The sequence below is a fragment of the Cynoglossus semilaevis genome, chromosome 13 (genome assembly GCF_000523025.1).
Source record: "Cynoglossus semilaevis isolate Cse_v1.0 chromosome 13, Cse_v1.0, whole genome shotgun sequence".
NCBI lineage: Eukaryota > Metazoa > Chordata > Actinopteri > Pleuronectiformes > Cynoglossidae > Cynoglossus > Cynoglossus semilaevis.
Genome location: NC_024319.1, coordinates 15,931,519 through 15,955,775, shown reverse-complemented (window position 1 = coordinate 15,955,775; position 24,257 = coordinate 15,931,519). Strand labels below are relative to the sequence as shown.

The window sequence follows — 24,257 nt, the reverse complement described above, 5'->3', positions numbered from 1 at the left end:
AAAATACAAATTACCTGGTCTTGTTGCGGGCAGTTGCAACCCTTTTTGAATCCTTATTAAAACTTATTGCTGCTGTCTTCCTTATGTTTTTTTCTTCCTTCTTTATGGAACGAACGGAAGATTCATTAATTCCATAATGCCGACCTACAGCCGCATAGCTTTTACCTTCATTTAGCATGTCCAATAGTTTTACTTTATCACCGATAGACAGCATCTTCCGCTGCCTTTTGGTCCCTACCGCAGGTACTTTTGCCGGTCCAGAGCGTTTTGTCGACATTATGGGGTTTGATAAACTCGAAATTGCAAGAGAATTTGCACGTACGTAATGTCAATTTGGCAAGCTGTTTTACGTACGTGTACATATTAAACCGCAACGTTATTGGCGCACAGGTAGAGAAGAAGCGGAGTGACTTTTTAGCCAATCAGAATGCAGAACACAATGCACGATGCAAATCCGTGAAGTAGCGAAACCGTGAAAAGTAAACCGCGTTATAGCAAGGGATCACTGTATATCCAAATTGAGTTGTTCTTTATGAAAAGCTTTAGAGGGAAACCAAAATTGGAAGATTATTTATATATGTGGCCTTGTGTGATCATGTAGTTCTACACAAATGACCACAATGGCTAGAATGGGACCAGCCACGAGGCATAAATGATTACATGGATTATCATTGAATCCAGAATCTCAGACTTCACAGTCCTCATTTCCAGGACTTTGTGTTGGTTTTTGGTTTCAGACTGCAGTCATTTGAATGAAAAGTAAAGAGGACGGAAATGCGTGGGGGGAAAAAAGACAAGTCTGGACGTTTCCACAGGGATCTTCACATCACTACATCTGCATAACAGTGCCTTCCTGTGGTCACCTTGGGAAACTACACCCGAACTATAAACGGAACAGGAGACATCTTTAGAATGTTGTAAGCGGCAGGACGATAAGATGCGCAGGAAATATATATTGATTTATCTGTCACTTCTTCTGCATAAAAACAGATGAAAAGGTGTAGGAGAGAAGAAGAAGGAGCTGAAAGTGTGGCATTTGCCAATTCAACCTACAACACGTCCTGTGAGAAGGACGGTAAAGATTCATCATACTGGATCAGGGCAAATATTTAATTAACATTTACATATAGAGTCTGTAAAAACAGTTGCACGAGGACATGGTAGAGGGCAAAAAAAGTTTGTACATGTTTTAAATGAATGAGAGAGTACAAATGTCCTATTATCTCGTAGTGATGATTAAATGTCTTAGATATTAGTCAAAGATTAATTAGAACATTTTAATAAAATTGACAATGCATTGCAGTGTCATGCATGCACAAATTCAACAAAATTCTTTCTACAGGAGCAGGAGAGGAGGTAGACCGACACCAAGTCCATCCTTTTACAGCTCTTAACAGTTTGTTCTTTGGTCTTAGTTTAAAAAAATACCCCATTTCATTAGATCTAGCACACATATTCATATGCAAATCAACAACGTTAGCTTATACCAGGCAGGTCCAAGCTCTGGGCTGCGGCCCAATCATGGCACATAGACAGGCTTTACCTTTTTTGTAAAATCTCTGAAATGAACTGAATGTTATATTATTTTTGGCAGATTCTTCAGCTAAATCGTGTCATATAAAAGCTTAAAATAAAACATTTTATAGAATAAATGGTTGTACAAATTGTGGTATAAATTAAAAAAAGCTTGAAACATGATTTACTGAGGCTCATAGAGAAAAGAAACAAAAAAAAAACCCTAAAACATATGGTCAAAATATTTCAAAAATAACTATTTAATAATAATAATTTTAAGTATTATTTTAACCATTTGCTGCAACAGTTGAACATTCTTTTCCAAGATTGCACTGGTTTGTATTTTTCCATGTACAGAGTATAACATTTATTGTTCCTTACTCAAAGAAGGAGCAACTGGGTCCAGAAATGTGCAGAAAAACTTTGTACCATCTAAAATATTCCTTGCTATTAAACCATTGCTATGGAATTAAACACTTTGTTTGTGTTTTAGATATAAATCTGCCCGTGTAATATTAAAAAACATTTGGTAGCCGTTGCTGTATAGTACAGGACAGTACAGTGCAGTACAGATCCGTGCTGAGCAGCAGAACATCCACTGTACGTTGACTCTACCAGCATAATGTCACTGACAACAGGAAACAAACAAATCTTGCTAATTCAAATGTTCTGACTGTCTCCAGTTTTAACACCATCTGTTTGGATCAGAAAAAGATCCAAACAATGACGAGCAGAAATGCAGCAACAGAAGCAGAAGCAAAAGAAGAAGAATTAGAAGAAGAAGAAGAAGAAGAAAAGAGATCATTACCGGCAGAATGTTCATTTATAGCTTGATGATGCAGTGGAACCATATACTGACGAGTGTGTTTCCTGTCTGTATGGGAATCGTATGGAAAAACCACAGCAGACAGGAAGTGAGGAACACATGACATCGTAACTGAGCTCCTGCGAGTCAGTCTGAGCGATTTGCTTTCAGTCGATGTTTCCTCAAATTGTAATTTGATAATTGTAATTGCCGTTTGACATTTTCATAATGACTTTAGGTTCACAGTCATCAGCAGCGGTGAGGTTCATAGATAGACGATGATGGGACAAGCACAGCACACAGATCTTTTCATTTCTCGACTGCTTTATCCTCCCAAAAAAGCCGTTAGTTCAAAAAGGCTGTCGGGCCAATGTTGAGACTAATCAACCAAGAAGCTCCAGCACCACAATAAACAGAATGTGTGTGTTTGTGTAGCTTTACTGGTACGAGCCATTTTATCAGAGGAGCTGAGCAGTGTAAAAAAAAATACCTAGACCTAGCTATAATCTGTACATTAGATATATATATATATATAAAATATAAAATGTTCTCTTTTTGTGTAAAATCTAATTTTAGAGCTCTTGCTTATATACTCAGGATTGTAATCACAAATAGACTCTAGAATGTAAAATAAAAATATATTTTAGGGACACATAATTTCTGTCTTCTCTGACACTTTTAGTCTCAGACTTTTTTTGTTGCCAAGAACTCCTACCTATATATTTATATACAGTATATGTATTTAGATGTGTATGTATGTATATCATATACATGTAAATATATTTTAGAGAAAATCTCTAAACAAAGCATTTCTTAATTATTGACTTTGCTGTTAGTAATTTCGAAAAAGTAAAATAAAATATATGACTTAACATTGAAATGTTGAAAGAACTGAGTGCTATCCAAAAAAAAAGTTCATTATTAGAAGAGACAGAACAAATGAACTTCTATAATATTTTCACTCGCATAACTTTAAAGTTTTCTAGGATTTAATATGAAAGTGTCAAATACTGTTTTGAACTTTAGGACACAAACACTAGGATGTTTAGTTACATATACTTCATATATTGCACTTCCAATAAGTTATTGAGCATAGTGAGGTCCCACACCTTTCCTTGAACCACTGAATTTTCTCCCATTATAATTGTGCTAGAACCTCCACACTGGATCTTCCAGCAGTAAGTTTTCCATTCTATCTACAGTGGTGTCCTGATTATCACTTATCTCTAACTCAACCACTACATAACCGTCCTTTTCTACCAGTTCAGTCATTTGTTGCAGTATTACTTCAGTTTTGAAGTAATAGAATATAATTCATATTGCACAGTAAGCATGTGGACAAAGCAGTAATTGTACTTCTGGTTTTGTCTACATAAACCCGTTACTTACCAGCTAACTTTAGCCTATGACATGATGCGAACATCATTGTGAGTATAAAATAGAATCAGTGCAATGGTCAGAAAACACGTCCTGCCCTGTCAGAGTGAAGTCCTGTGGTTTGTCACCAGATAAAGCTAAAGCTGAAGGTCAGATGTGTTTCTGCTGTTCCCTCTTTTTCATGTGTCCAGTGTTCAATCACACACCTCGTCTACTTCTCAGTCTATTTTTTCACAGGCTTGTAAAACCAGACGGTTAAAGTCTCCTGGCTGGTCTGCGTACACGTAGTGTCCGGCTCCACGGATTGTCTGCAGGGAGGAGAACAGGAAGTGAGGGAATTAGAAAATGAAGGAAAGCACCAGGTTACATTTAATAGTAACTAACAATACGCTCCACAGTTTTTAAGAAATATATCAAGAAAACATCTTATTTTATATTCATACTACATCTTATGAAAACAAAGCTAACAGTAGCTGGCTGTAAATCGCCTAGCACACATTAAGCTGTTGTATTGTTGTATTAAACAGTTGTATTTTCACATTTTACTCTTTTACTAAAGTAAGATAAAACATGAAAAAATATCATATTAATAATAATAACAATAACATTTCAAAAACATTGTAACATCAATAATATTATATTACTAACATTAGTACTGCAGAAAGTAATACGGATGATAACAACAATAATAACCAAACTACAACAACAATAATTATTAGTACTATAATATTATTTTATCAAATAATATTTATATTAATATAATATAATTTTTTTATAAATACTGCATGTTTTGTTAGCAGAAGTACATTGTACAGTATAGAATATTGCTACTTTAGCAGTAGTATTATATATATATATATATATATATATATATAAAACAATTTAAAGAATTACTTCAAACTTGAACTCTGCTTTGAACTCACCATGATTTCAACATGAGAGTTTGGTCTCATGTTTTGGATGATGCTGCCTGAGTTCCCATCTACACTGGACCGTGAGCCGTAGATGACGGTCAGCGGGATGTGAGGCTGCAGCAGGACAATCCTCTGCAGCATCGGCCTCTTAGCCCAGCCGTAGTTAACAGTCATGTTCTTAAAGGCTGTTTCTCCACTGTTGTCACACAAGAGGGGAATGACAATAAAAAATATCATCCTGATAAAAGAAAAAAGAAGAGACCCATCCATCCATTTGTTTCTACTGATATTTACTATGCAGGACTATGGGGGAGCTGGAGCTAATCTCAGCTATCAACAGGTGAGGGAGGGCTACACCCTGGATAGTTCCATAACCACATATGTAGACAGAGTCTTTGGGCTTGTGTAAAATAAAACAATACAATTGCTATTCTTTAGACAGATAATGAAGCAGCAGAGACAGACCTGGGCGTCTGTACATTCAGATGGTAGATGTAATCTGACACTGTGTTGTCGGTGAACATGGAGGAGAACTTCCTCTTGAAGTCAGGCCTCAGAGTTTGGACAAGAGTAGGACCTGTGAGGACCACAGAGGCTGTTTTAGAGACAGGTTCACTTCAATAACTTCATTAGTAGGTTTTCTATATTCCTCTGTGTTCCATGGATCTGTTTTCATTTACTTCCCTTGTGCAACACCATCCCGTACCAGCTTGTTTTTCCAGTCTTACCTAGAGGTCCAACAAGACGCAGACCAGCCAGGGGGTTAAAGGGACTGAACATGGCCCCAAGAGCTTTGATCCAGACAGGAATAGGACGGTCGTCCTCCACAGTGTTAGGGCGTTCAGGAAAACCCCAGGGTTCCACCAGAAAAATGTGCTTCACCCTGCAGTTCACAGAGAGAAAATCAATCGAATTCAACTGGTAAAAAGCATCAAGCATCTGGTAAAAAAAAGGTTAGCCAAGAATATAGCACCTATCAAATATATATCAATGATAATGACAACAATTTCCATTAAACTAATGTTTCATGCAAATATTGCAAAGGATTAGTCAAATGTAGCAATAAAGCTTAAGGTTAGGCAATGAAAGCCTATAAGCTAGAAGAAAAATGCTATGACTGAATTTAAACAGAAAAAAAAATTAGTTAAACCAAGGCAAATATCTTAAAAGTAAAAGTAATGATACAATGATAAAGTATGATACACTGATACTATTTTGTTGTTACTATTTGTTGTCATCCATAAAATTATAGCACAATATCCAGCAGTGACTAAAAGACAGGTCTTTCACTTTTACTGATTTTAAAGTATTCTATTTGTCCAGTTTATGTTGTAGAATACTAGCAATGATATTTTGAGAATATCTTAGGGTCAAGTAATTGCCTCGCTGCACTCCAAGGTTGACTGACACAGTCAACCTTTGAGCAAATATGTGTTGACATCTGCAGGATTTCAACTTCAGGAATAAGCAAACAGCCAAGATTAGGAATGAAGTAATAAGGACAGTCAAACTTAAAGGACCTGGTCAGCAGCATTTTACTGTAAGGACACTAGGAGCATGGTATTAAATATAAGAGGTCAATGAAGGCAAATTATAATGTGGGCGATAAAGGAGGTTGATAATGGATTCAGGACATTAATCAAATTGCAGCAAGCCTGTATTTGCAGACACAGAGGGAGGAAGAGTCCACAGAGATAAAAGATGAATGAAAAGAAACGGCTGTTATCCATGGCTGCCTGCAACTAAATGCTCCACATACATGCTGTACAGAGGCAGGCATGTTTTCCTACTGTCAGGTCAACACTGAAAGGTGACAGTCATGTGACTTGTCCTGTTTATATTTCCATGCATGTACAATAACTGTTGGTGGCTAAATGGCATTGATTTACAGAAAAGTAAGGTTCATACATATTTTTAGTTGTGTTTAATAATAGTGAATGTTGTGCAACAATGTAAAAAGGGTCCTAACTTAAAGGCATTTTAAATATAAAGCCTTCTGACTCTGGCCCAGTAAAGCGATGGCTGACAAACAGATCATCTTATAAAATATTTTGTTCCAAAAAAATCCCAGATCTCAAGGCCATTTTTATCTTTATCTTTAGGTCACAGCAAATAAGAAGAAGAGCAAGACGTACAACATAATCGAAGAGTCCCATTATCATTAAAAACAATACTATATTAATAAAAACAGAGCTCTGATCTACATCAGCTGACGAGAAACTGGAAGAAATTCTGCTGAAAAAATGCTGAACATGAACTAAGATATAATTAAAAGTTGATCTACAGTTATCTAAAACATGGATTTTGAATGTACAGTAGCTAGTTAGCTTATAAATTAGGGAAGGAAGCCTTAGTTTGCCAAATATCTACTAGAGCCAAAGGTCACAAAAACAAAAGCAATAAAACAGTATAGCAATCAATATAAAAAACCCTCAGGAGTTACACAATATTACCAGAATGAAAACTCAAGACAGTAAGAGCTGGCTTTCGATCAGATCAAATTTAGGTAAAAATACAGAAGAAATGGCTCAAGGATTGTTTAGGTTAAGTTTGTTTACGTTCAAATGTTAAGATAAAAATAAACCAAATAAACATAACCAAATAAATGAATAAACCTAATTTCCTGTAGGTTAGTCACCATGTTAATAAGTAACATCATATTGCTTATGAGCATATATTTATTTGGGGTTTGGAGTGATGCACGAAGGCAACACATGATCTTAATGACTGTGCTGGTCTGTATGACTACACAGGCTAAATTACATGAACTTCGCCCCTAATCTCGTTCATTTTATCAGGCTAGATACTGTAATAGTCATAGAATATTGAACAATACCAATTAATATGATTCGTTCTGTGATAAACAACATTAAACTTTTGTCTAAAGACTGACATCTGCACCTGCCTGTTTGGGTACTTGATGCCATATGACACTGCCAGGTATCCTCCGAGGTTATGTCCCAGCAGTATCATGGACTCCAATCCCATTTTCGTCCTCCATTGTTCTATGGACTCCACAAACTGATTTTCAGCCAGTCGGGCATCTGAGGAAAATGATGGTCTACTGCTCTGACCGAATCCCAGCAAATCCAAGGCAAAAACAGATCGATGCTGACAAAGAGCATCTAAGTTCTGAGCCCAAAGGCCAACACCACCTCCAAACCCATGGAGCAGAACCATTGGGGTTTTATGTTTGTGACTGGTGTTACTAAAAACCAATGTCCATATAAGGTTGCCACTGGAAATTGGGATGTACTGTTTGGTGAAAGGGCTGTTCACACCTGAATAATCAAAAAAAAAATCAAATCAAAAGTCAAATCATCACACTACAAACCAGTCAGATGTGAAGTGATTCTTACATCTAAGCATCATGTCTTCTGCTTTCTGTAGCTGTGTCTGAGAGGTAGGACACCACGAAGGCAACCAGTTAGGAATCCAACACCATCTAAGAAGATGAAAAACATGTATTAACAGTACAGAAAGACTCGTAGTGCCACTAGAGTACAGGTAATTTCCTAAAAAAAAACCTAAAACATTATAAACAGATCCTACACTGACCTAATTAATTATAGTTTGAAAATATTGCCTACTACTGCCAGCAATCTTTATGCCAGCAATAGAGATTGATGCAGTTCCTGCCTTGTCCAGTCGCTCTGTGTTTTGTGTGTAAATTCTGACTAATGTCTAATGACCTTGAGGGTCACCTTATTTTCCAGCTAATTAGGGGCTAATTAGTAACTGTCTGTTGTTGAACTGAACATGTCAAAGAATGAAACTATAATCATTCAGATTCACCAAAGACAGCTATTCTAACAAAAGTTGTTCAAGATCATAAATCAGTCTAATGTGGCTAAACTGTGTCAGAGTTACATTACAATATGCCCAACTGTAAATCTCTACCTTTAGGGGGCTCCACTTGGAGCTCTGTGTGTCCTTTATTATTATTTTGACAAAATACCTGGACAAAACCTACTTACTTAACTGTCGTGTCCACACATCCATACAAACTACGGACAATACTGTTTACACCGACAGCAGACAGAACTCTGCGAACCACCCTGAGGAAAATGAAACCAAATGTCAGTCATGAACATCATTATCATCATGTCACCTTCTATAATACAAAAATGTAAAAAAAAGTAAACGGAGACGTGTTTTTCAGTTAGCGTGGTAGCCTGGCGAATCTTAAATGCTAGCATTATGCAATGTTTTGACAGTGTTTTTATGTTCATGTGTTTGTTGACTGCAAATTAAAGCTTCTGCTTGACTCCTTTACAACTTTCGAAAAACACAATTTCAGTCTACAAACAATAGTTATTTTCACGCTTTTAAATGTTGTTTACGTATTACGATGAAATAGCGAAAATGCTGATGTTAGCGTTATGAACATTAGGTACTTTGGAAACAAAACACTCACCCTCCGTCCTCCTGCTCAGCCATATTTCAACAACTGTTCCGCGGTCACGTGTCCGGCTACTCTCTCGAGTCTCCACAACGTTTGGAGTTGTTTGATTTGGTTTTCAGCTGTTCACCTGGAACGCGAATGTTCCGCCCTTCTTTTTTCTCTGGTACAGAAATCAAGTGCACCCAAAGAGCAGCGCAACGTAATGCGGAAGTAGCCGCTCGTACAGGGAGGAAAATCTAAACATTGGTGTTTGTAGAGGAGACAGCAGTGGTAAGGAGATCAAAAATATATTTTTTATTTGTTTTAACAGTGCCTTAATCGTGTTGTGTTTATAGTGATTTTTGCTCTATTTTTCTCTCCGATATATCCGTAAAGTTGTCTGTTTATAAAAAAACAGTGACAGACGCAGTGCCTGTACAGTGTTACTTCAGAGCTTAACCGTGTTTGTGAACCTGCTGGTACAGAGCTTTATTATTTGTTCCAGTAACATTTAAAAGAAAAAAAATTATTAATAACAGTATTTAAAAAATCCTTGTAAGTACACCATGTAATAGCTATTGCAGTGATTGCTAAAGGACGGGTCACAACCCTGTATTAGGTTGATGTGGTTATCATCTGGTTTTGAAGTCAACAGAACATGCTCTTCACTTTAAAAACACGTTGCTGTTTTCTGTGTTGGAACATTACAGTGGGTGTGAGATAACACTTAAATAGCTAACTTACATGAGAAGGATTGGATAGTTTTGCTACATGAACAGTGGGAAAGAATGACAGAATGACTCCTAGTGCTGCAATAAACAGAGACATGTTTCATAAAAATAATTTAAAAATCAATTAATTTAAAAACCCTTGACTTTTGTGAAACATAATTTTTTTGCCATGTTTTATGGATTATTAAAACATGTACATGTGCATAAATATATTTGTGAAATGTGTATGTAATATTTGGAAGAGGGTGTAGGTAATATAAGAGTTATCATCTGATATAGACATTATGGAAATGTAACTGGCTAAGTTTTTTCATTAGGTCTTTCTCAGTTTTCACACAAAATGTTCCTTCTTGCCAGGCACCCAACAATCACATGATTAGAAAAATATATTTTTAATAATTATTTATACATCCACTAAGCTGATATTATTAGTAAAAATGCACACAACTCCTGCTTGCAATTTCTGACTAGCTTAATGTAGATGCTGTATTTTACTTTGTTTTATAAAAATGTTTCAATAATGGCTTCACTTTAGGCCAAATACTTGTGATGATGTCTTGTAGAGTTCTACTACACAGGTTCTGCAGCTGGGGTTTTATTTGGTAATTAAAGTTGTAAAAGTGGTCAAATGATAATTTAATCTAACCTGATTCTAATTTTGTCAATTGTTCAATTATAAAATGGACATAGTTTATGTGACAGTACCAGTAAGGGCATAAAGAAGGACCAGCATTATACAGAGGGCATTGGTGGGTGTGACATCTGTGGACTACTGCTGCACACTCCAGTGACGTGGAACATAACTGAAGTCCACTAGGTGCAGTGAAGTCTACAGACACTACAACAGTACATGGACAGGAGGGTTTCTCACTGATCTGACTGTTCACAGATCAGCAGAGGCAGCTCCCGCCTCAAGGCTGGAACAAGGCTGGTTCATCCAAACTGAGACACAGACTTGGGTGAGTACATGGTTTCCTTCATTCACAGACACACACACACACACACACACACACACACACAGAGGCTCTCCAGTGCCTTCTACCGTTTATAATACACTCTCCCTCTCACACTCACACCCCTCTCTTGCCCCCCTCCCCCCATGTGTCTGGGAGTTACCCAGCTGTTACTGTCAGTTCACGGCCTGTCATCTGTTTTCCACACAGGTTCTGGTTTATGACTCTACTATAAATCAATTCACCCCAGTAATTTAATCTGTAATGGTCAGGTATTGGACTCAGGAGGTAAATGTCACACTAGTTTTTTAGTTCATACTTGGGTGTAACACTGTGACACACCTTATTTGAGCCTGTCGCTAACATGTCAAGTGTACTTACTTGACTGGTCTTGGCCCAGATAACAGCTCATGTTATGTCGTTATGCCCCAAGGAAAATGATATCAGCAGCGACTGGGATAGAAACACAGAGACGCCTTGGAGGATGTTTGTTTTCATTGAGATATATAATTAATTCAACCAGACGTGTTACTCTTTTGTCATATATACATAATATATATATAATCTGCTACTTTCTGACAGTTTTCTTTAAATATTTGTGTTAAGCCAATAGATGGATCTGCATTTTCTGACAGGCCAGTGACAGTTGACCACCCAATCAAATTTGCAGTTATATCAAACTATTTTTGTTCTGAGTCAAACAAGTACAAAACACTAAAGGTATGGGAATTTGGCCAAAAATGTGCTTTTTACTGTGTACTGGCCCTAAATCTACAACAATTGCTTAGTGTTTGTCAAAGAACAACCATATGAAGTCAAGCTATTAATGAGTGTTAGCTTTGGGTTCCAAATTGCCCTTAAAACATTTACTTGTTTACTAAAATAAAAATATAAAAATGTCACAACATTTCTTCAACTGCCACAAATAGCCCAAGTGACATGACTTCTAAAATCAGGGTCCAGCCCACACTTACTACTCCAGTGTGGTCAATGTTGTATCAGTGCAGCCAATTGTCCTCTTGACAAACAGGCAGTGAAACGTGACAGGATCTCTGCTGCTGAAGATCAGTGTTTTTAGTAGTTCCTAAGAGGTCATTATCTGTGCTTGCTTGCACTTTGACCTTTCTTTATTGACACGTGGTTTTTGATCAAACAGTGCTCGCTTGTTGTGTTTTTCCCCATATATGTCTAAAAGTGACATCTGAAGAAACCAGGAGGTTCACAGAGATGGTCAATAATCAGCTTTTAGTTCTCATGTCTTTGTCTCAAATATTCCAGAGGAGGCTCAGAGGATGGAGGGCTCAGGAGACAACAGCAGTCCAGGCTTTACTCCTCTAGTGGTACTGGAGCTGGCCTCAGACACCAAAGAGGAGGCCATACAATGGCTACTGAACCGGATAGAAGATTCCCAACAAAATGGAGGTGGGTTTTTATATGCTCTGTCTTTTCCTTTTCACTGTATTGACACCACATCACAAGCAGTGTAACTTTTTCTGCCAGGTGCTGAACTATTAGTGAAACAGCTAGGTCCTGGAGTCAGTGCTGAGGAGAAGGAGAACCCTAACATATTCCTGGTGGGATCCTCAAGGCAAAGGCTGCTCTCTGGTGCTGAGGACGTTGGTCTATTCAAGGAGTTCAGCGATGGATCCATGAGGGCCTTCACCTGTGCTAACAAGCACAACTTTAGAGATTTTAAAGGTGAAGATGACAATCTCACGGGTCTTTGTCCGTGTTTCATTTGCATAGATCCTGGTGCTAGGACATTGATGACTTCTGATTTTTTCATGTTGACTAATCTGAAAATAAAGTTTAAGTATAGTCAACAAGTCATTTAATGATGTCATCAAATTGACAGTGGAGAAACTACATAGACACAGAAGTCCAACGATGAGCAGGTAGCTTTTGCTAATGGAGAGAACACAGAAAAAACATTTGTTCTATCAGCTCCCACTGTTTCATCCTCCAGGAAAGACTCCACAGAGTCTGATTATAACTCTTGGTTAAGTCGAGGATAAAATATCAGCGTAAGTCAATCAGAGGTAAAGGGTGCATTAGCAGACATGAAGAAACATACACATCTTTTTAAATTCTCCCAGAAGACAGGTTAACACATTTACAAATCCTTTTATCTGTTATTGCCCTACCTGGTAATATTTTGTCATTAACGCCTACATTTATGTGAAGCTTCATCATTGAAAATTAAAAAATCTACTATGTGACTTCCAGGAGACGGAGACAGCTTCTTCAGCATGGCTGAATGTCAGTACATCGTCAAACATGAATTGGACACGTTGAGAGCCAAAGATGAAACTCATGTTCCAGGACACTCACAGGTCAAACTCTACCCAGGAAAATCCATCAGTAAGTGTCTGTAAACTTCACACACTCCCTGACTGTAGACCAACAGGTATAAGATAATAATAATAATAATAATAATAATAATAATAATAATAATAATAATAATAATAATCATCATAATAATCATAATAATAATAGTTGTTATTATTACAATATTATGTGTTGATCAGAGTGGTGCTTTTCCAGGCAGGAAGTACTGCCAGAAACAGGAAGTACTGCCAGAAACGTAATAAATAAATGAACAACTGTACCAATTAGTACTACTGTTCTAAAGATAAATAAATTCTACCCAAGACCTAATGTATTTCTGTGCTGCATTTAATGCATTATGTTCAGCCTGATGTTCAGCTCCTTAATATTAAAGGCTCTAAGTTGTAATTAAAGAAGGCAGTTAAACTCGGAGTGACCTCCCTGCCTCTCTCTCTGCCCCTGCATTAGCTACCATACAGAAACAATAAAAATGCAAATGCACTGAAGTATTTCCAAGGCCAGATAAGAAAAGCAATTCACTTTCATTGCTCTTATTGTGTCTCCATTCAGCGTCATGTTTTACAAACTGCAGAATGTAATCATTGTAGACAAATGATGCTCTCAGGAAACGGCAGATAAAACGACAGCGCTTTCATGCACTTGTATTGTGTCACTTTGTCTTAGGAAGCGTGTTGCTCCATTGCATTGTTTACATTATTGGGCCAGTACACTGTCATTATGTTCCTGTCTTCTAGACCATTTTTTTTAATTTAAGCTGAAAATCCTCAAGGTCATTATTATGATTTTGAATATTTTTTTAGGCATACAACTTAAAATTGATTACTGTCGTAACAGGTTGTTTCCTCTTTGTGACAGTTCGCAGACTACAGTCCAAAGGGATTCTGATCCAAATGTTCCCTCTTCATGAGAAGGAGGAGTTGAAAAGACTTTGTTTCTCTTGGTATAAAAAGGTCAAGTTTACTTTTCAGCCTCTAGGTGAGCCCTGTCCTATTTCTGATATTCATTGAGTCAGTTCTGTTGGTGCAGGGGTCAGTGTCAGTATTTGAATGTCTTCATGCCTTTTTTGTTCTTAGATGACATCAGACATTACTTCGGTGAAGGCCAGGCCTTCTACTTTGGTTTCCTGGAGTATTTCACCTTTGCCCTCTTACCCATGGCCCTCATCGGGCTTCCGTATTATCTGTTTGACTGGGAGGACTACGATAAATATGTAGTCTTTGCCGTCTTTAACCTGGTTTGGTGCACTGTTATTTTAGAGGTATGGTATGACTTTTATCTACAGTGTTTTATAAACACCTTGAAGGTAGATTTTGTGAGAATTTTGGAGTTACTGTTGCAAAGGGAGCATGTAGTTGCCCACACTGCCCTACAGGTGGCTCATTAGAATGGTCATTAAGTAATTTAGATGAATGACTAATTAACTAACTAATTCATACCAGGTTTATAGGCAGAAGAGTGCATTTTGTTTCAGCTAAATGAAATACTAAGGTAATGTTAGCTAACTGTTATCCTCTACAGTTGTGGAAGCGCTGCAGTGCCTCTCTAGCCTATCGCTGGGGAACCTTGAGTAGAAAAAGAGCCTTTGAAGAACCCCGACCCGGTTTCCACGGGATCCTGGGCTTCAACCCTGTGACAGGCCGGGAGGAGCCTCTTTACCCCACCGCTAAAAGGCATCTCCGCATCTACCTTGTGTCTCTGCCCTTCGTCCTGCTCTGCCTCTACATGTCCCTCTACGTTATGATGATCTACTTCAGGATGGAGGGGTGGGCTCTGTCCATCCACAGTGAGGAGCCCACCTTCTGGACAGAGATCCTGTTGTACATCCCCAGTGTGATCTACGCTGTGGTCATAGAGATCATGAACCTCCTCTACAGATACGCTGCTGAGTTCCTCACAGAGTGGGGTGAGTTTGAACCTTTGCTGTCTGCTACGTTATTGTTGGTCTCTACATTTTTAAATTAAAATCAATTTTGTTTGTTTGTTTAGAAAATCACAGACTCGAGTCGTCATATCAAAACCATTTAGTCCTTAAAGTGTTGGTGGTAAGTATGTGTTGTTGTTTTGAGTTATTGCCAGTTTCCTCCCACATTGTTTGAATTTAAACATCACTGTTCACAGCCAGTGTCTCTAACTTTCCTCTAGTTCAACTTCTTCAACTGCTTCGCCTCACTGTTCTACATCGCCTTCATCATGCACGACATGGCGCTGCTCAGACAGGTGTGTGTGTGTGTGTCTTCTCCGACTCCTCAGGTTCCATTCCTTTCAGTGTGTGAATTGTGTCCTGGTCGTTTTTTTTTTTATTCCTCCTGCCTCCTCCAGAGTCTGGCCACGCTGTTGCTCACCAGTCAGATCCTGAATCAATTCATGGAGGCCTTTCTGCCGTACTGGCTGCAGAGGAGACGCAACAAGAAGATGATCCACAAATTGAAGAGGAGGAGAACTCTGGAGGACAAAGAGCTGCCGCTGGAGGAGCAGGTTCGACTGGAGGCAAGCATGAGCACGTACTTGGTAGGTTTTCACGGTTCCTCTTCCATCATTCAACCTCCAGGTCGTAATCAGCTGTGTATTTTTAGTCCCGTAGTACCGTGGGTGTTCCTTTCCTTCCCACAGGGAACGTTTGACGACTACCTGGAGCAGTTCCTGCTGTTCGGTTACGTCAGCCTGTTCTCCTGCGTCTACCCTCTGGCTGCTGTGCTGGTGGTGCTCAACAACATCACCGAGGTTTACTCCGATGCCTTCAAGATGTGCCGCGTGTTCAAGCGACCGTTCTCTGACCCCGCTGCAAATATAGGAGTCTGGCAGGTGATGCTGCACAGATGTCAGCAGACAGTACATCTCTAAATATAGATAAGATATAAGATATTTTTAAACTATCTCACATAAATATCTCCACATTTTTACACTTAATTATGTTTTTATTTTTTTTAGCAAAGTTATTCAGAGGCACAAAAACATCTTTTGTTTTTAATCAGTGACACTGTTTTTTTACATACACACCCGGTTTATTCTGTAATTCAACCGATGAGAATTGTCACGCATTTGTATCAATTTTTAATCGATTCACGATGCCACCCTTGACTGTCACTGTCTTCACTTTATCACATTTTTCCCAGCTTGCCTTTGAGGCCATGAGTGTCATTGCTGTGGTGACCAACTTCGCTCTAATCGGCATGTCGCCACAAGTCCGAGCTTACTTCCCCGAGTCAGAGACGCATCTTATACTGTGGACGGTGGCTATTGAGGTAAGCAGTAAATCCTGCTCACAATAATACCAAGCTAATAGATCTTTATAGTCAACAGTTTGGAGAAATTGATGTGATTTTTGTTAAAGGCAGAAACCTGTGTTTTGGTTCTATTTGCAACTCCATCTCAACGTAGAATTTCATTTTAATCCCTTCAGTTATAATATGTTTAATACCGATTGGCTTTATCAACCCATGCTGTTAAAACACAACATCTTAACATACAGTTTATATAAGTATCATGTGTAAATATTCACATATTTACTTAAGCTTAATATTACTATTCAGAATTTTGGATTGTAGTCAAATTTCTCTGGGTAAAGCAATTTCAGCACTGTTCAGTAAATATTAATACCATTTAGTGATTAGGTTTGACACCCCTAGCTTAGGTTCTAATACTGGAGTTTAACTTTTATAACACTAGATGGAGCCACAGCCCAGAGTCTGACCACAGTCTGTGCGAGGACAGAGACCAAGTGATGAGGCAAGAGGGTAACAGCTTAATGTAGTTTACTTCCTGGATTTTTATTCATTTAGGGAATATCTAAACTCTGGTGTAATGTCACCTTTATGCCACATCATCTTGTCGTCCCTACACTTGATGCTCTGTCAGATGCAACACAGAAAAAGGCAAAAGATTTCTACTACAGCAGTTGAACTAATTTAGGGCCAATCAGACTCATCCACTGACTGCTATTTAGCATTGGTGGAAATGTAAGAGATGAAGTGTCCCAGATTAAAGTTGGTCGTCTCAGTGTTTTTTGAAAGCCTGTTCCCCTTTACTTAAACAAACACACACTCACTCACACAGTTCCTGTCTCCAGAGAATAAGCTCAAAATAACCAGAACTAACAGAGTGATAGTAAAGCTGTCCTGCGCCTGTGGTAGCAGTGTGTCTTTGTTTCCCAGGACCTTGGTAGAGTAACCAGCGAGCTGCTCTAACAAGCTCCAGGGGGATGATTTTTCTAACCATCCAGTTATTTTCTCAGACAGTAAAATCATCTGTAAACTCCACCGTGGCTCACTGTGCAGCGGGGCTCTGCTGATGATGAGCGAGAAAGTGGGTCATATTGATCGTCAGCATGTGTGATTGAATGTATGCACTACACACACACACACACAAACACACATCCAACTACAACTTCAGGCCAAAGGTCCTGACCAGCCTCTCTGAGCTCAGGGCAGTAAGTAAGTCGACAGCTGCCAACATGACTGACACAGTTGTCAAAAAGATAGTGAGAGACTGTAGACTGATAACTATTGTTCAGGACAATCACCAAAATTTTGAAACTCAATTCCACAGGCTGTCAAGGCACAGAGTAATGACTAACTTCACCAACTCAATGAAGCTACATTTTGACTTTTTTTTTTGACAATTTACCTAATTAATATATAATTAATATTAATAATACATTAATTAATCACTATTACAATCACAATCAAACACTGAATCCATAGCTACCCCTAATTAATTATCTAACAGTCCATCTTTTTTTTAATGAAACACTTGTTATGCATTTCATCAATTAGTTGGGATACTACTGGCTGGGGAAATGTAAGGAAGTGGTAGTACTTTTGGACTAACAGGAACTACATGCCACATCAGGCTCCTCCATCCTGCTCTCTTCACACTCTCCTGGGTCAAATAGAAGTGGACATGACTTTTTATTGCAGCAGAGTAACTGCTGTCCTCGGGGCTGATGTCTTTTATATGACTTATCCTCTCTTCCCTCACCTGAATGAGTAGAAGAAGTGAGTGGTTGCAGAACTAGGGCAGATTTGATTACGTTGCTGCTCACTGTTAGTACTGATGTGATTTTGTTTGGACCATATTTTTGTTTCTCCAGTAAGTCCCCTGTGTTGTATTAGCAGCGTTTTTCATTTTCTTCAGCACAGTCAGACGGAGGAAGTCACTCAGCCAACGTTATCTTGATGCTGGGGTTGTTTCAGGGACAGGAGGAAGGGCAGCGCAGTGCGGCGCCTCCTTGCTTTTTCCAGCAGCACTGCCATGATACCTAGGTAATTACTTTATAGGACATACACGCATCACTGAGCAGTAGCCAGGCAACTCCAGACGGCCTGCTGCAGACACTAACAGAGCCTATATCAGGTGTGTCCGTTCTAATCTAGTCATTTTAGGGATGTCCAGGCGTGGAACAGGAACCAATCTGAACTAAATCTGCTGTCAGAGATCCTCAGTCGTGGCATCATGGCCTAATGGTAGATAACACAGCTGATATGTGATAAGAACACTGCAGTCAAGCCAGTATAAATACCATGTTTCCTAAAAAAGTGAACTTTTACAGAAAAGCCAAAATGGTACAACATTATTTTAGCCTCTATTGATCTCTTTAGAATCTGTCTCATGTTGTCAGTGAATCTCATGTGACTCTGTGATCAGTTTCACTTTTCTATTTAAGCATGTTTTTTTTTTTTTTTTTAAATAGACGTGCATGACACAGCACTTCCAAGAAACACAGTGAGTCTGTGCGGCTGGGAAATTGCAACCAGAAAGAAATAGAAGTGAGAGGAAGATTAAATGGATGGAAATAAATGTACCAGTAATGAAGCATTTTAGAGGCTACTGCTTTAACGACCTGCGACAAGCTATCGAGATGAAACACGAACACTACCGATAGAGAGAACACACACAGTTTTACACGGTCTCTCGCCGTCTTTCACTATGCCCACTTGATTTCCTCATGATTTTCTTGAATGGCGTGAACCGTGTCTCTTTCATCCTTCAAGCTATGAGTCAGCATCTTCTCTACCTGCAGGATCATTCATGACAGGGTAGAATTAGCCGTTCCTCTTCACTTGGATTGATATGTTAATTTTCCAATTAACAGTGAAGGAGGGGAGCCATGGAAACAGAACAAAGTGCTGAATACTGAGCAGTGGAACTGGCACTGGCTCTGTGGTCACCTTGATTTGTGCCAGTCTTTGTCAGCAGTGACGCTTCCTGCTCGCTCTGCTCTGGGCAGAAAATGGGTGTCATTACTGTTGTCACCGTTGATGTCGCTGAAAAAACATTCAGGACGTTTGGTCTGAATTTGATGTTCTTGATAATCAGCTGTCGTCTGGAGGAGAACTCCATCACGGTGATGAATCATACAGGTAAAGGAGAAAATGATGAGGGTTGAGTCCCTCCTCAGATTAATGTCCTCACTCTGCCAGTGTCAGAAAGCATAACTTTCAGATTTCACAGCTGACCTTTTTGCATAATGACAGACAACTAAAGAGACATTTATGATTAAACCTCAGGTATAGAATAAGCATTTTTTTAATCCTCCTCCCCCATCTTTGGCTCAGCAGCTTCTCAGTTCAACCTTGTGCTGCCAAATGCACACAAATATAAATTAGTCTTGAATAGCGTCGGCAATCAGCTAAGAGCCGCAGTGTTTATTGTTTGCTTTCAATCAATATGACAAGTCGCTAAGATCAGGGCTTTCTTAGCTTCTTCTACTTTAATTAGTGGAGCTGCTGAGCTGAGGGGAATGACAAAATACCTTTCCGCAGCAGAGGTGAAACATCCCCAACAGTCTGCAAACAAGACCACTTAGTCCTGATTTAATGCCTCTGGAGATCTGCACTGAAGATGCAGGCTTTTAATTCTCCGCCTCACCGATGCTCCTGCACTGATTATGATGACAAACTAAAGAACATGGCAATGAGAAGAAAACAACATCAGCTACCAACAGATTTACCCAGAAGGCTACATTTTCAGAATACTGTATTCTTTTGTCTGCATTAAAAAAGCCATGGGTAAAAACGACAGTTGTTACGCAGCAAATATTTAGTCTTCTGCCGAAATCTAAAAACAATAAGAACGGCTTGGTCACTAACAGCAAAACAACATAATAGCTTCTTTCAGGTTGTCTGATAAAGCAGTGTGACAAAGGTAAATAAAAACACACTGTTGGTGTTCAGGCACAGAGGCATTGATCATAAGGGGAACATGACAGTGGTGAGATGTTGGAAGCTGACTTTGACTCCTGTGGATTTATTCAAAGTAATGAGACACCTGAAGATGCTTCAGTGTCATGTGTGTCCACTGAGGAGGAACGGTATCACAGTTTCTGGTGGCTTTACCTACTGAACCGTGACACCTCTAATCCCTATGGTTTCTACTCAGATTCAGAAAGTCCAAGGTGAGTCTCCATGGTTTGAATCCAAAACCACAGTACCCACATGTACACTCACATGACCTCAAGTGTTTATTTTCCTCTACTTTATCATTTACCTAATAAACGTCAACAGTCAGGCATCTGGTCACTGACCCTGGGCTCACATTTGCCCATGTTTCCATCTAATCAACCTTCCAGACAAACCAACGTCCAAAGTCAGAGAGAAGGGGACGATGTGTAATTCTATTCAACCTTTGTAATGCGTTTGCTCTCTTCTAATTTCAGCACGGACTCCTGGCCTTCAAGTTCATCCTGTGTTTCCTCATCCCTGACGTTCCAAAGTACATCCAGATCAAACTGGCTCGTCTGGAGTTTGAATCACTGGAGGCCCTCAAGAAAAAGGTGAACTGGTGAACACGCCATATAAATATATATGTATGTATGTGTTAACTATATATATTGTTACAGATGTAGTAGTCCACTAGTCCTGTAGATGGCAATAATCTGGGTATAGTGTAGTTATAGATGAGATGTTGATCATGTTCTCTCATACGTTGCTCGTTCTAACCTGCTGGATCTTCGTTACATGAAGAACTGGCTTCTGCTGAATGTGTCAGACCACTGTGTTGAAGATGAATGTGTGCTCTATGTTAAGAATATGAATTTGGCTCCACAGTGAACCATGAGCCGCCTCAGCACCACACTCATTTATCTGAACCAGAACTAGGTTCTTCTGTAACGAGCGATTTGGCTTTAAAATGTGAACTCGGTGTGAAGCTTAACTTAGAGATCAGATGATTTTGGTTTCAATAAATTTACAGCGTGAGTGTGAGCTCAGCCCAAACTACAGCGAGGACACCAAGCAGGAAAAATCTACATTTTACAGCCACGTATTCTCAGAAAGATGTTTCACTCCAAACTGAAACCATTTTTTCTGCATACTTAAATTGACACTGTGTCACATTAGAGAGTAAATCATTAAAATTAAGGATTAAAATATATACAAAAAAAAAAGATAAAGACAATTTAACTTCCTACACAGTTAACACGGCCTGCTGAATAGAAAGTGAGCAGAGCTTTTACACCAGTAGTGCTCCTGCTTTACAATGTAGACTACTTTCATTCATCAATAAACAAATGAACACAAAGTTGATTTAAAAAATCTCAACATTAAAGTAATTTGGTGAGGTATAAACTCCTCGTCTGAATATCCAGCCAAACATCAATACTTCTGTGTCAGTGCATCCCTGCCATAAAGAACTAAACCGTACCCAAACCACAGAGAAGTTTCTTCATTTAAATCTTAAGTCTAAATCTAAGCATCGATGAAGAGACCAGATTTGTGGTCTATTGTTGAAAACACTGTGGCACTGATATTTGTTCCCACTACCAATACCCTCAATCTGACTGTTAAACCCAGTGGTGTTTATATCTGTGGCCATAACTAAGAAAGCCTGTCTTGGTTCTGCAGAGATATCTTCATCGGAGGTGAGTGGCTCAGTGTGTGTCCGTGTGTGGGTTTTGTAAAGTGTGACAACATTGTGTAGTAACAAATGGTGTTTGTTTTTTTAACATTCACACACAACCCTGAGGACTGATGTTCTAACTGATGCTCTTGTCGTGCAGGCGTTGTTTACCTAACACTGTGTTGTGTTTGATGATCTGATCTCACTCTACTTCTTGGTGGGAGCTCCGTATAACAATTTATGATATACAAAATACACCCCCCCCCCTCACACACACACACACACACACACACCCACTTGTGTGACACTTGAGTTTATGAGAATGCATTTGTGTCTGTGATGCGTTCTAGAAAATGCTGGAAGCCTCGGAGCTCAGGAAAGTGGAGCAGTGAGGAGAAGAGTTCCTACTGACGGAGCCTGCTTTAACACATCTGATCACACTGATGTGCTGCTTCTCTCTCTCTCTCTCCCTCTCCCTCTATCTCGCTCTCTCAAACTCATTTCTAATCTGTGACTAATCTCCGTGCCGTTATCGACATGTACTGTAAAAAGGCTCAGTGTTAAGATGGCTAAAGCCACATGTTGAATGCTGTATTACTATATTTATAGTGTATATCAAAGCATCTTTCTGTGTGCTCTCAGTTCTGAGTCACTTATTTACAGTTACTAAATGACTCCATGCCATGAGCTGCTACATTATATGACTGTGGGCTGCTCCTTCACGGCAAAACTATTTGACCTTTTGATCTTCATCCACAGTCACTGTAAAAAGACCTGCATCAGCAGGGTTTAAATCAGAGTCTGATTAAAAAGTCTGAGTCCAGTCGTCAGGGAGTCGTTAATGCTAACGTCGAGTTACAAGCTCCAAACTCTGGAGCTGCAATACTGTTACCAGGAAAGGGTCCAAAGACCAAACATAATGTTCAAATTGAATATCTGAAACGCGTATATCCATCAAATCACTTTAGAGCAATATTTAATTTAATTTTTTTTTTTTTTACAACTTATCTATTTGCACTACAATCTGGACAATTTGGTTTGGTCACAGCAGGAAAGACAAAAGTGTAACTTCAATATTATAATCTCCTGAACTTTTAAATTCAGTTTATTTTCTTTTACAATCTTCACAATGTTTCCTATTTAACTGAGACTGTGTCGATGTGATCACTGACACTCATTTGTGGCTGCTGTCCAAAGGACACGTTTTAATTCGTCTGTGCATGTTAACAGGGTACCCAGTCATCCATGGCAGAACTCCTGTTTGTGTCTGTCAAAAATTCTTGTAAAAACCCTGGTGCCTTGAAATGTTTAGCCTTTTCTCATTGGTTGCCTTGGACGCATTAGAGACATGACAAAAGGAACGCAGCTGTAGTAGAGGAATAAAGAATAATGAGCTCTAATGATATTAAATTCAATAAAACACATTTATTCTAAAGACAGACGGTGTCTTTGTTTATTACTGGGTTTAAATGTTTTAAAAGGTAACGTTATTGTGGGTTGGTTTTATTTGTTGGTTCAGATTTGGTTTCAGGGTTATGAGACTTAAACAGCATCCCTAAAACCTCTGGCACGAACATGAGGTTCAAAATTTGATTGGTGACCTGGTTCAGTCTTGGTTGGATGTAAAATGCTGAGTGAAATAGTTTGAATAAATTGCACAAGAATAAAACTCTTAAACTCTCAAAGAAAATTTGGCACGTTTGATCTCAGCTGCCATTCAGTGGCATCAACATAAATTACAGTTGGGTCATTGTAATGCAACAAAAGGATTAGAAAGATTGTTGGGCTGTATCTAGTCCACAGGCCATAGTTAATAGATACATGGTACTGGTTAACCAATACAACAAGAGACAATGTCTGCACAACTGCAAAGTGTTAGAGTGTGTGTTATTAAAGATGAGCATTCACAGATATGTGATCTCTCAATGAACTTTAGGTGTGAAGCTTCAGGGTCACCTGAGTGGCTGAGTGAGCAGACGGTAAAGCCCCTTGGTCTCATGTAGCACATTCATCGTCACTGCAGCTTTTCAACACCTTCACTGACCCGCTTCACAGACTCAGAGACCATGTCCATGTCCCCTCCTAAGCCTTTGAGCCCTAAACACATTTAAAATCATAAGTTAGAGTTTCAATGGCGGTGGAATTAACTGGTTATGTGCTAATTTGAATTTGAATTTTTCAGTGTGAAGTTGATGAAAATCTTTTGATTTTCAACAACCGATCCCTGCTGATAATGATAGAAAAGACTCCATTATTAAACTGTAAACTGTATTAATGAATACAACTCACAATAACTTAGACCCTTAACTTAATTTCCACTTGTATATACAGCAGTGATTACCAACTGGCAGCCTGTGGCCTCAATCTGGTCCACTGAACCATCCAATCCGGCCC

The 24,257-nt window shown here is 38.9% G+C and overlaps 2 protein-coding genes across 3 annotated transcripts; one reads left to right on the top strand and one right to left on the bottom strand.

Annotated features, from left to right (window-relative positions):
• Positions 1-2,349: 2,349 nt before the first annotated feature.
• Positions 2,350-9,164, bottom strand: abhd5a (abhydrolase domain containing 5, lysophosphatidic acid acyltransferase a). Its single transcript, XM_008323893.3, has 8 exons — positions 9,029-9,164; positions 8,589-8,669; positions 7,971-8,056; positions 7,517-7,892; positions 5,340-5,494; positions 5,077-5,188; positions 4,621-4,807; positions 2,350-4,005 (listed from the first exon to the last, which is right to left on the bottom strand). Exons 1-8 carry the CDS (start codon positions 9,049-9,051, stop codon positions 3,916-3,918), a joined length of 1,110 nt encoding a protein of 369 aa, XP_008322115.1. The 5' UTR covers positions 9,052-9,164; the 3' UTR covers positions 2,350-3,915.
• Positions 9,165-9,189: 25 nt separating this feature from the next.
• On the top strand, positions 9,190-23,306 carry ano10a (anoctamin 10a). Of its 2 annotated transcripts, XM_008323890.3 has the most exons (16): positions 9,190-9,286; positions 10,616-10,685; positions 11,958-12,101; positions 12,180-12,377; positions 12,906-13,040; positions 13,884-14,003; positions 14,102-14,286; positions 14,547-14,931; positions 15,015-15,070; positions 15,171-15,245; positions 15,348-15,536; positions 15,639-15,830; positions 16,142-16,270; positions 20,683-20,799; positions 21,869-21,885; positions 22,214-23,306. In XM_008323890.3, exons 3-16 carry the CDS (start codon positions 11,972-11,974, stop codon positions 22,272-22,274), a joined length of 1,989 nt encoding a protein of 662 aa, XP_008322112.1. In that variant the 5' UTR covers positions 9,190-9,286; positions 10,616-10,685; positions 11,958-11,971; the 3' UTR covers positions 22,275-23,306. The 2 variants fall into 2 exon arrangements, with proteins under 2 accessions (XP_008322112.1, XP_008322114.1); XM_008323892.3 differs by lacking the exon at positions 21,869-21,885.
• The last annotated feature ends 951 nt before the right edge of the window (positions 23,307-24,257 follow it).